Genomic DNA, 13,882 nt, shown 5'->3' on the forward strand with positions numbered 1-13,882 from the left:
TTGACATTCTCAGGAAATCTTTAATTGCAGGAACTCAAGTTTTTTAAAACATAAGAAGCTAAAAATGGTCACAAGAGACAAAGAAGGGCATTATATAATGATAAAGGGGTCAACTCATCAAGAAGATATAACAATGGTAAATATTTATGTACCCGACATCAGAGCATCTAAATATACAAAGCATATATTAACAACTAAAAGAAGAAATAAATATCAATACAATAATAGTTGGAAACTGTAAAACCCCACTCCCAACAAAGGATTGATCATCCAGACAGAGAATCAATAATGAAAGAGCAGATTTGAACAATACTACAGACCAAATATCCTAACAAATACAGAACATTTCATCTATCAGCAGCAGAACATACATTCTTCTCAAGCACACAAGGAACATTTTCTAGGACAGATCATGTTAGACCACAAAACAAGGCTCAATAAATTTAAGAAGATTGAAATTATATCAAGTATATTTTCTGACCACTATAGTATGAAACTAGAAATAAGTAACAGGAAGAAAGCTGGGAAAGTCACAAATATACAAAAATCAACACACTCCTCAACAACTAATGGATCAAAGAAGAAATCAAAAAGGAAATTTTAAAAAATCTTGACACAAATGAAAATGGAAACGCAACATACCAGAACTTACAGGATACAGCAAAAGCATTTCTCAGGGGAAATTTTGTAGCTAATAAACATATACATTAAGGAAAAAGAAAGATCTCAGATAAAGAACTTAATATTATACCTCAAGGAACTAGAAAAAAAAGTTTGGACTTAGTTTGGACACTAAGTCCAAAGTTAGCAGAAGAAAGGAAGTAATAGAGATTAGCACAGAAATACATGAAATAGAGAATAGGAAAACAACAGAAAAAATTAACAAAACTAAGAGTTGGTTCTTTGAAAAGACAAACAAAATTGAGAACATAAGACATGAGATTGAATTTTACTTTTTTCTAATGAACAAAACTAACTTGAAATGTCTTTTAAATCATTGGGATTTAAAAGAATTTTTAAAAAAATTTTGCTATTATGTTTCTAAATCAATTTATATCCAGAAAATATATTACTTTTCTGATAAATAAGAAAGGAAATTATTAAATAAAATTATCAATAAAATATAATTTAAATATTTTGTTATAATTTCTTTTAAGGCAAGAAATCTCTTGATGATTCAGAAATGTGTGAAATGTGGGCCACATGAATCATGGTGATCACTCTTTGGAATTATCCTTCTTTCATGACCTCATGAATCTTTCAGATCAGACTCTGGGATACAGAGCAAAGCTCTTGGTCTAACCTAGGACCTAAAATGTGCTGCTGACTGAGACAACATTCTCGATAATTTAAATGTAGATAAAATCATGTAGATAAAATTTTGTCTATCATGTATTTATGCCCTACTATCAAGAGATATAAATTTAACACATTTAAATGAAATACAATTCATAATTTCTCATCTTCATATAGGAAAGTTTTCATTTAATCAAACTACATTACAAAAAAATCATGAAAATATTATAATGAAGTTCATATTTAGGATTTGACCAAAAATCGTTTAAAAAAAATGGAAGTCAGAAGATATCTCACTACTGCCTTGTCTATTACAGATGCAGTGAACTAAGCTTTTAAAATCTAATGATAATTATTCATCTGAATTCATGATGCTTTCATCAGTTCATCAACTACTTTAGAGAACTGAATTCTAGTCTTGGTATTTCTACTGCTTATTTGAACAAGTCTCATAACCTCTGTGGGCCTCAAAGTCCCATCTGTAGAACAGACTCCCTGCTCAGGAACAACTCAGGAATCAAATATAGACAACATGAATTAAATAATCTAGGTGAAAGCTTTAGAAAGTAAGATGTCAGGGAGAATATATAAATCCTAGGCATGAATTGCAATTGAGTCATTCCTTTTCATTCTTTTACTAGCACTATTTTTATTAAATAGAAACATCCCAACTAAAAAAATTGCATTTCTTTTTCCCTAAATTGTATGTTTATTTTGCTTAAATTCCATTTCCCCTTGATATTAGGGTATAATATTGTTTAATATTTGCATGATATTAATAATTTCCTTTCAAATCTTTATCTTTAGTAGTTTTATAGCATAATGTATTGTACCAATACACAGTCAAACCGATTTAGTCTTGAAGTTAACCTAAACCATCAGTTGGACTACTTTTGTACTAATCTAATTTTTCAAATACTGAATCAGTGAGTGACAATTATGGGTTGGTAAAAAAAGTCATCATCTGAAAAGTTGTACATTCAGAGCTTACGTAGAGGCAAAGCCAAGTAGCACGTACAATGTGTGCTTTGGAGAGAAGCCCAGATCCACTACAGGCAATGTGGATGTGGGCAAAGTACTCAGCCTCTCAGGGGTTACTGTGGGGTTGGATTCGGTGTATGTAAAGCACAGGATCTGGCCCCATAGAGACACTTGATACATGGCAGCTGCCATAGGCCTGTGTGGTAAGTTTCCATGGGGCAACACTGACGGTTGCTGTGTCTGAAATCTGAAATCTTATTCACTCCATGTTCATGTATGGAATCCGCTTCACATACCTCTGTTAAATGACAAGGAAGAAAATAGAACCCCTAGGGTTATCACCATTAAGAAGGTGATACCTGTCCAGATTCCAATGAAGGATTACGCGCTTTAATACAATTTAGTGCTAAAATTAAGTGCCTATTTTCAAAAAATTTGGTTGTAATTGTCCAACTTTTCTACTAAAGATGATTTCTGACTGGAAGGATAATGTGCATTGTATTTGGGCTTTTACTTTAATTAAATGGATAACGGTCTCCATAAGTTAAGAGAGAAATCAGGACAACAGCTCATTTGCAAACAACCATGCCTCCAGGGATACCTATTCTATAAAGAAAACACATGCTTTAATGATCTGCTAAGAAAATGAAAAATCTTGTAACTTACTTGCACATTTTTCTGTAAAAAATATTTTAAAGTTTTAGCTGCTAGGAAGGCAGAAAACCCAAACTGTCATAGGTTACGTTTTGAAAATTTGCTACTACCTCTACTTAAAATTTTTTTACTGATATGATCCAGTAAATGCCTTATTTCAAATCTGTATTTAAAGATAAGAAGTAGGCAATTTTCCTAATTCTTTTCTTGATTTTCTTCTGCCTAAGCACTAACCAATTTGAGTGCAATGTCCAAATTCAATGAGATCGAGATTTGGGGTTATAAGGCATTTGTAATGAGGCTCCCTGTTTACTGACCTGGCGATCATAATTGATTTGAGTTTCTTGCTCAATATCAGAGTCCAACTCCGGCACGTCAGATAAATCCGAATCAGATTCTTCACTATAGGAATCGGAGCCACCTTCTGCAGAAACACCCCGTGAGAAACAAGCAGAAATTCTGAGACTCTAAATGGCTAAAAATTTTATTTAAAATTTTTTCCTCTCCTATTGAGGTCAATAAAAATAACTACACCATAGTTTTCATTTGTTGTAGATTCTTAAAACACCTTTATTTTTCATCTTTTTGTTAAGTTCACCATACCTCTAACCCCCTTTTCAGGAGTATTACCAGACTAGGATAACTCCCCCCACTATTTCCACACTTCTATTAGATAACAGATCTTTGGGTTTTAAATTTTGTTTTGAAAGTGAAAAAAAGGGGGCGGGGGGGCTAGGTTTTCCCAAGGAGAAGGCTGGGACAGAAGGAAATCCAACCACTCAGTTCAGTAAAGATCCTCATTAGCCTGTTAACATGCCCACCCATGTTGGTAATTGCCATGGTCAAAATTGCTGCAGAACCCCTCCCAATAAGAACATCTCCTCACATATTACATGATCATTCCTGCCAACATCACAGTAAATTAAAGGACTATACACATCCATTGAACTGGAACACAGTGGCCGTGATTGTGGACCATTCTCTGAATCCCATTCAGGAAGCAACTTCTATTCCAAATGTTACCTTGTCACCTGACCCAGCAGACCCACCACCTGTTAGAATTGTCCTAAGGAGGCCGAGATGTATCTGTTCGTGTTATTCTCAAAAGTTAATTCTTCATGTAAACCTTAGACCTTCAACCTGCATTTGGTATAAGCAAAATCCTTTGAAGGAAATTATCCAACTGACCCATATTCAATTGGCCCATATCTCAAAAGTTTTTTCTGTTCTTTTAAATTTATTGTAGGAATGAATTTTTCAAAACAGCTTTAACTCTTTACCTTAAGAAGAGATGTTAGACCATTCTTTGAAATTTTTATTGAAAAATAAATAGATGTTGAAAAATTATTACTGGTTTTACCCTGGGGTGCTGTTTCCAGCAGGCCATTGCTGACACCTTCTGGAATAAATCTCCACTGGAAAACCGAGTGGTCAGCCCCTCCTGTGCTTAATACCCACTGAAAGTCATGAGACCAGCGGACGTTTGTGACATGTGCAGAATGACCCACATACTTTCTAAATTTGGCTCCTGAAAAGATATTTTTGAGGAGAAGATTAGTTGTGCAAAAAATAGAATTTGTTGGTTAAAAAATTACATTCTATTCATGTTGAGAAGTAAAAGCTTTAAATATATTAGAAAATATAATTTCAATCTTATATATAATAACAAATAATCAAAGGCTCCAAAAGATATCTCAATCATTCCAGTATGGATTAAGCTAAAACTGGGTCTTAAAATTTAAGCCCTGTGTCTAAAGACACTTCTGAACCTGTTCCAAATAACACCTACTGCTTCACTGATTCTGAAAATAAATGCTAAAGAATGAACATCTTACACATTCTTATTTAAATACAAGATGCAACAGGCAATCCTTTAACTGGGAAATGGAAAATACTTCTGCGGCGGGGTGGGGGTAGTAAAATTGTGGTTTGGAGTCATGTAGATGTAGAGTTGGGAGAATGAATTTTTTTTCACTTAAATTGATTGCTTTACTCAGTAAACACCATCCCCAGGTAGTGAATGCAACAGAAAAGCTATGTGAACATATATTTGTGGTTGAATAACTGCAGCAAAGTCTCCAGTGTATGGTGAGTACATAGGAGCATAAAGGCACTCATGGAAATAAGCAAGATCCATCTTATCATGTGGAGGCCTAGGACCCCAAAGACTATGAGAGATTTCTGGGGCCAACAAGCACACTATCCCTCCTTCAGAAATACTTCTACCTATTACAGCCCCTCTAAACGAAATCTCTTTAATGGGGGAAAGGGCCATCTCTTCAACTATCACATGTTTAAAATTTAAATACCCACTGGAGAGATAATGATTTAAATTTATATGTAGGCGGAAATGACTGACACATGTCCCTTCCCTGACAGCGTGTTCTGACCAGGTGAGGTCTTATTATATCAAGGCTTCCAAAAAAGACAAGGGGAATGCTGCCACAGAAGGGGAAAGCAAGGACTTGAGTCTCAAAAGCAACCATGCCCATTTCAAAGAGTTTCCTAAATCAGTTTTGGTAATTTAATGAAGTCAAACAGATTCCAACTCCGGTCAGCTGGAAATGCTGGCTGATGATAAATCAATAATTATGAAGTAAATATATATTCTTCCCATATCTCTATAGATCTTGTTGGGCTATTCTTTGCTGCCCTGACCTTTAGACCCTCCTCAGAAATGATTTAACCCATCTCTTTGGAGTTGTTTAAAAAATGTCCATGATTCTAAAAAAATGTTAAACTCATAAAAGCACATGGTAGATTTGCAGTTATCAGGGACCTAGGGGGAAATGGGGAGATGCTGGTCAAAGATACACTTTCAGTTATAAGATGAATAAGTTCTGGGGATCTAACGTACACCATGGTGACTGTAGTTAATAATACCGTATTGTATATTTGAAAGTTGCCAAGAAAGTAGATCTTAAATGTTCTCACTAAACACACACACACACACGCACACACACACACAGGATAATTAACTGAGTTGATGGATATGTTAACTAACTTTAAAGTAGTGATCATTTCACAACATATACACATATATGAAATCACCATGTTGTATACTTTAAACTTACACAATATTATTTGTCAATTTTATCTCAGTAAAGCTGGAAAAAATATGTCCACAAATTATTTGATACAAATCAAAACAGAGTATGTCAAAAGTGAAGGTATGTGACATCCAAGAGGAGGTTATAAAAGGCACTGCAGATGCCTCCTTGCTCTTTCTTGGATCTCTAGATACCATGTGATAAGGACACTCAAGCAGCCTATGGAGAGGCTCACAAGGAACTGAGGCCTCCAGGCAAGAGCCAGGTGAGTGAGCATCTTGGAAGTGGATCTTTGGCCTCAGTCTAGCCTTCAGATGACTGCAGCTTCATGAGAGACCTGGAGAGCCGGCTAAGCTGCTCCTGAATTCCTGACTACCCAAAACTGTGAGATAATAAATGATTATTGATTTAAGCTGCTAAATTTGGGAGGGAGGGGAATTTGTTTTACAGCAATAGCTAGCTCATACAGCATTGGGAGGCTGGAACTAGAACCTGCAAAAGCATTACTGTCATCAATATTTAGGCCTTATCTCTCTGATCATTCTTCCTCTCTCTCCCTCACTTGCTCTACTCTAGGCTCACTGGCCTCTTTGCATGCCAGGCCCTCTTCTGTCTCTAGGCTTTTGCACTTGTGTTCCCTCAGTCTGGAATGCTCTTTCCCTGCATCTCTGAATGGCTGGTTCTCTTACCTCCTTCAGGTTTCTAGTCAAATGAAACTATCAGTGAGCCCTGCTTTGACCATCCTACTTAAAACAGCAATACTACACTGCCCGACCTGAGCACTCTTTACTCCCATTGTTTGCTTTATTTTTCATCACAGCACTTCTCACCATCAGATGTGTTTATATTGTCTTGTTTATTGACTGGGACCCCTCAGTAGAACAAGAGCTCCAGGGACTTGTGCTTGTTTTATTCATTGACATATCTCCAGCCTCTAGAATAGCACTTAAATATTTATTGAATAAATGAAGGCCACATCCATCTCTTCCAAGGTTTTCCTTAGGACAATGAGTGACTCTACAAGGCCCCCCTTTATCCTCTGGACCCTAAGGAAGGCTCAGCCCTCAGCCCTCATCTCCTCTCTATTGATTCTTTCTCCTTGGCTTTAAATACTGTTGATATTCCCTCAGCTGCCAAACATTCATCTCCAACCCTGAACTCTCCCAAGAGTGTTGACAGCTTGTGTGCTATGCCCACTTGGATGTCTAATAGGCGCCTCAAACTTATCACAGAAAAACCAGGAGTTTCCCCTTCCCCTCCTACTCTGTTACCACCATAAAACACACACACACACGCACAAAACCTATTCCTTTCTCATTTTCCCATCTCTATAGATGGTGCTACCATCCACCCCATTGCTCAAACCTAAAACTTAGGAGTCTTCCTCAATTCTTCTCTTTCCCTCTATTCCCACACCCAACCCATCAGCAAGACCTTCAGCTCTACCTTGACACTGTTTCCTAATCTCAACCACCTCTCTTCAGGTCTGTTCCTGACACCTTTGTCCAAGTCACATCATCTTTTACCCGGGCTCTTGCAATAATCTCTCTACTTGAAGCCTCCCCTTCCCTATTCCATCCCACACAATATCAAAGTGGTATTTTAAAAACTTAAATTGCTCATGTCACTCTTCCATTTAAAACCCTCAATAGTTTTCCACTGCACTTAGAATAAGACCCACATTTCTAACAGTTGCTTCAAGGCCCTTCATGCCTGGCCCCCACTGCCCTTCCAGCCTTGGAGTGCACAGCTCTCCCCTCGTTCATCATGCTCTAGACACACTGACCTTTCTGTTCCTGCATCAAGCTCATCCAAGCTCTACTGAAGGCCAGCACTTTCCCCTCCAAGGTCTAGGGTTTCTGCAACTCAAGTCTTACAGTATCCAGGACACTTGTCATAGGAGGTAGTTGTTCAAGGACTGTGTGTATGTGTGTGTATGTGTGTGTGTGTGTGTGTGTGTGTGTGTGTGTGAAGGATTAATGGAATGGCAGCACACAAGTGAAACATGGAGATCCTTGGCCTTGAGCCTCCCCTAGGAGCATGGGTAGATGCCAAGGGTGTTAAGATATGGTAAATGCCAATGAGCAAGGATTTGGATTTTACCTCATGTCAGTGTCTCGGGGGTGATGGTCAAACAGGATGCACTCTAAATGATATCAGGGAAAATTATCAGTATGGATCCTAATTATTTTAAGATTTGAAAACTGTCAAAAGGAAATGAGGAAAACAAATTGGTTCAGCTATGTAAAAATAATATGAATTGTAGTCATTTTCATGAACTGCAGAACACTTATGTCTAATTATTATGCAAAAGAATACTATGTACACATAATCATAAATGTGTCAATTAACTTGTGAGTTTTATTTAATCACAGTGGAAAACTATAATGTTTACTCAGTCTCCACACTTTCTCATAGTCATCAGCCCCTGCTAATATTTGGGTGTTTACATGTTCAAAAGTTGGGGGAATACTTGTCACTGGTACCTTGGTTATAGGGAGACAAGTTCCACCAACTGTTACCATTCTCATCAGCAACACTCTGTTATAAACTTCTCCACCAGTAGCTTTAGCACAAAAGGGCTCCAAGAGCCTAAATGACTCTGAGGCAAATTGCAAGATGTATAAACAATGTGTCATGAAAAGTAGAACAAGTCAGTTTGCTATGAGGACATGCATACTTCTGCAGATTGTTGAGGTGGGTTTTATTACTCTCACCATACTGTCACTCTGGCTGTCAATGTCTCCTTGTTCATTCAGATGTCTCCTGGCTGCCTTCATCCTCAGGGTTGTTTTACATATAAGGGTATCTCATTTTGACAAACAGCACTACTCACTGTACCTCCCTACCTGCCTCCCCCATCCTAATATGCTAACCCAAGATTTACATTTCCATTGCTATTTTCTAGACCCAAGTCTATCCTACAAGTCTCAATGACTCATAGGAAATACCAACTCTCACTGAATTGCCAAGTCCTGATACTTGAGACCAATAGTATTGCTTCTGACCCTCATGATGTTTCTTCTGAATCCTGAATTTCCAGATACCTTCTGGTTGCCTAACTTAACTTCTGCAAGTACATTACTCAATTTAACAAGACACGCCCTATTACTCAAAAGACCCATTATGGAGAAAGAGAACAGTTTGAATTAGGCATGATGAGGTAATGTTGTACCTCAAGCATTTTAACCTGATGGTCATTTTGCCAAGTGGAAGTGATGGTGGTTTTGTTATGCATTTTATGTTCAATTTTTTACCATAATTGTCACTGCTTCAAAACAGCCAGTTAGCTGAAAATGACTTTCTGATGACATTTTCAATCCCTTTCCTTGATTATTCTAAAAATCGTTCAAGTGAAAGGGTTTTCAGGCAACAGCATATCCCTACTGCTGATCAGATTTTCAGGGTGCAGGCAGGGAGTCTCAGAAAAGCCTGTGTATGGGCTTTGCCTGAACTTTTGAAGGAAGAGGACAGGGTCATTACATGATTAATTCAGTCACATCCTACAAAGCCTGACAGTGCCAGAAAAATTGAAGTGACAAGATTTTAACAACAATAAAACAAAAGAACAAAATGCAAGGGCAGAAAGGGTTGTTTTGAATCAAACTCTCTCAAAAATTTCACCAGTTATCAGTCTCCCAAAAGCAAAAATAAACAGATGGGACCTAATCAAACTTACAAGCTTTTGCACAGCAAAGGAAACCATAAACAAAATGAAAAGAACCTAAAGAGTAGGAGAAAATATTTACAAATAATGCAACCAACAGGGCTTAACTTACAAAATATACAAACAGCTTATACAACTCAACAATAACAAAACAAACAACCTGATCAAAAAACGGGCGGAAGATCTAAATAGACATTTTTCCAAAGAAGACATACAGATGGCCACCAGGCACATGAAAAGATGCTCAACATTGCTAATTATTACAGCAATGCAAATCAAAATTACAATGAGGTACCACCTCGCACGGATCAGAATGGCCATCATTAAAAAATCTACAAATAACAAATGCTGGAGATGGTGTGGAAAAAAGGAAACACTGTTGCATTGTTGGTGCAGCTACTATGGAAAACAGTATGGAGGTTCCTCAAAAAACTAAAAATAGAGTTACCATATGATCCTGCAATCCCATTCCTGGGCATATATGCAGACAAAACTACAATTCAAAAAGATACACGCACCCCAATGTTCATAGCAGCATTATTCACAATAGCCAAGACAGGGAAGCAACCTAAATGTCCACTGACAGATGAATGGATAAAGAAGATGTGGTACATATATACAATGGAATATTATTCAGCCATAAAAAAGAATGAAATAATGCCATTTGCAGCAACATGGATGCAACTAGAGATTATCATACTAAGTGAAGTAAGTCAGAAAGAGACAAATACCATATGATATCACTTATATGTGGAATCTAAAATATGACACAAATGAACTTATCTACCAAACAGGAACATACTCACACACACAGAGAACAGATCTGTGGTTACCAAGGGGGAGGGGGTTGGGGGAGGAATGGATTGGGAGTTTGGGATTAGCAGATGCAAACTATTAATATACAGAACGGATAAACAACAAGGTCCTAATATATAGCACAGGGAACTATATTTGATATCCTGTGATAAACCATAATGGAAAAGAATTTTAAAAAGAGTGTGTATATTTGTATAACTAATTCACTTTCTGCACAGCAGAAATTAACACAACATTGTATATCAATTACACTTCAATAAAAAAAATTCACCAGTTATGTAAGTCTGGTGTGCAAAATTAGTGCTATCAGAAGGGGTCCACAAACTGTATTATCACCACAACAATCACTTTCAGATTTCATTTTAAGTATGTCTATAAGGATTTGCTTTGCTTCCTATGTATAAGCACAATTAGCTGTAATGCATAAAAGAATTTTAATTACAATATTTTAATGTTACATGTAATTTAAATTATATTTACGTAGATATAAATAAAATAGAATACAACTTGTTTAAAACATGAAACATGAAATTTATGAATCATGAAATGTTGAGTAACATCTCTGTTAACAAATGCTGACTTAAATTTGCAAAACCACGTTTCAGAATGTCAAAAGCAGAAGACAGCAAACTTTCTATTGAAAAGTGTTAGAGTAAATATAAAGATAAAATGAATAGTCTGCAGTAACAGACATCAAGAAAATAAGCCTTAATTATACTGTATATATATTCTAGATCAAATCTTCATTCAATGAAACATTTCTTTTGGCCTTACCTTTCTTGAGACAAGGAAACTTAAACAATTTAACCAGTCCAAAATCATCTCCAGACACCAGTACTGAGTGGTTGTAATTTGCATCCACTGAGTTGATGTCAGTGACATCAGTGTATTTTGGCCAAATCCCACTCACTTCTGGGCCATTCACACATGTCCAGGAGGCCCAGGGAATCCCTTTGATTTCTTCTTTACTTGTTAAAGGCTTCCCAGCTGAAAATAATCAATAAATTTTAATATAATGTTACATTTAAATAAAATCATATTCTAATTTACTTTATTCATTTTTCTCATAAAGGTCTAAAACCTTTGTTTTAAAATGTTTATAAACCAAGGGAACTATAAATTCTAATCTCTTTCCCCAAATGGTGATTTTTTTTTCTAGCAGGGTTTAAAGGAAGCACATGCTCAAAACTCAGATAGGAGAAAGAAAATGATCATGGTACATCTAATGTCTTAAACTACTGATACTTACTTGACCTTAATTATTTAGATAGAGATGATATTATGCTTTGTGTTATCGATGAAATGACTATTATTAAATTATATTTTATCATATTTAGTTACTAACATTTTGCCAGGTTTTTAAAGAGTTTATTCTGAACTACTTTTCATAATTCAAGGAACCATAGAAGTGATTTTTTAAAAGTCAGCCTCAATTAATTAGTGAAAAAAATGAATGGATTTTCTATTTAAATTTTAAAGTGCTAGACAATGAAAATCCACCAAATTTTGATGAAATAAATGTAATTAGTTGGGGAAAATAGTCCTGACAATTGTTCTAGGTATGGTCTTATGTGTGGGGCACAATACCCAGTTTTCACCAGCAGCTGGTAAGGGATGTTCCCAGGGAGCACAAAAAGGAGGAAGCCCATGGATAAAGAAATGTTTGGAAAAATGCTTAGTCATGCACAATTTAAAAATTCAAAATCAAGACATTAAGTGTATTACCTCATACTTTCCCCCTCAAAAATAACAAATATTTTCAAATAAAGAACCTATGAGAATAGATGCTCTTATACATTACTGGTGCATTGTCGAATTGGCAATTCTAGACTCTAACACAGAATTATATAAAAATCCATTATGAAGACCACAGAATCGGAGAGTTTACAGTCTGAACATAGTCTTGGATCCAGTGCTCCTGCTTTAAAGAATATAGTCCAAGGAAGTAATTCACAAGAGAAAATCCCACCTCTACAAAGATATTTGGATCTGCACTGTGTGTACCAGCAAAGATGCACTGGTATCTTTGATATCACTGAGTAGGGTGTTACTTTGTTACTGCAAACGACAAAAATGTGTTCCATATTTTTTCACGTATGAAAATATGTATGAAATACTGTCAAGCAGAGAAAGTAGACACAAAGAAATATGCACCTAGTAAAGGTATATTGATGAAGTGATAGGGCAGAGACTCTTAAATATGTTGAAGTTATGTCATAACCTTGTTTTATAGTAAAATTGATTTTTCAATAAAAAATTAAAATATAATTATTTGAGGTCAAGAGTCATGTTAAGTATTAAATTTTTCCTTTTACATTATAAAAAATCATTAATCAAAGACTGTAATACAGAAATCTGTCTTTTATTTATGACATTTTAACATTACAAATTAAATGTTACTAAATGAGTATTATATAAATAAGATGAATAAGATGAATCTCTTATAGAAGTTATAGTGGGGGTTACCAATAAAATTTGTGGGTTTTTTTAAATCCCAATGAGCACATTTCACCAAATAATCGTATAATAAGGGCTTCCAATTATGAAGGACACAAAAGAGACGAAAGGAATCACAGTAGTTGACTGTGATCCTCAAATCTTCAGTATTTTTTTAGTATTTTCCTAGTATTTTTTCCTTTTGCTTATCTTTAGGCATTCTTTATATATTATAGGTGTACAGTTGACCCTCGAACAACTTGAAGGCTAGGGCCACCAACTCTCCACGCTATTGAAAAATCCATGTATAACTTAGAGTTGACCCTCTGCATCCATGGTTCCACAACCACAGATTCAACCAACCTCCTACCATGTAGTACTGTAGTATTTACTACTAAAAAAATCTGCACAGAAGTAGACTGGTGCAGTTCAAACTTGTATTGTTCATGTATATCCTTTGTCCATTATAACAATTCCAAGTATCTATGCCCATCATGGTCTCTTTTGTTGTGCAATAATTTTTTATTTTAATGTGTTCCAATTTATGAATCTTTTCTTTGAGAGTCTGTGGTTTGAGGGTCTTGTTTCAGAAAACATTCCTTGCTCTGAGGTCCTAAGAATATCCTCATATATTTTCTGCCATGGTTCAGAGTTGCGCTTTGTACAAACATTCATTGCCCTTGTGACTTACATGGCATTTTGTAGAACAGCCGTTCTCCGGCACCGTCATTAGTTTGCAAGTATTTACTATCCAAAGACCAGTCGATGTGTGTGATGAAACTGAGAGACTTGTTGCATTCTCCAATTTTCTTATACCGCTGGGCGACAGCGTAGATATCTACTGGGCCGTCATTGGATCCCACTGCCAGATAAGAACCATCTGGAGAAAATTTCATTTCGTGAATGACTTCTTTTCGATCTTTGATATGAACCACTTCTGTCATATCTCTATAAGAATAGAAAAGCAAAGCAATAAGCAGCA

The 13,882-nt window shown here is 36.0% G+C and overlaps 1 protein-coding gene across 2 annotated transcripts in view; it reads right to left on the reverse strand.

Moving 5' to 3' along the window:
* EML6 (EMAP like 6) overlaps positions 1-13,882 on the reverse strand; it is a 311,591-nt gene that overhangs the window by 103,814 nt on the left and 193,895 nt on the right. For both annotated transcript variants that reach the window (XM_059942768.1, XM_059942770.1), the window contains exons 9-12: positions 13,592-13,848; positions 11,239-11,451; positions 4,292-4,459; positions 3,249-3,355 (exon numbers count right to left, since the gene is read on the reverse strand). In XM_059942768.1, the coding sequence (XP_059798751.1) occupies positions 3,249-3,355; positions 4,292-4,459; positions 11,239-11,451; positions 13,592-13,848 (745 nt within the window). The remainder of the gene's footprint in view (positions 1-3,248; positions 3,356-4,291; positions 4,460-11,238; positions 11,452-13,591; positions 13,849-13,882) is intronic.

The sequence above is a fragment of the Balaenoptera ricei genome, chromosome 13 (assembly GCF_028023285.1).
Source record: "Balaenoptera ricei isolate mBalRic1 chromosome 13, mBalRic1.hap2, whole genome shotgun sequence".
NCBI lineage: Eukaryota > Metazoa > Chordata > Mammalia > Artiodactyla > Balaenopteridae > Balaenoptera > Balaenoptera ricei.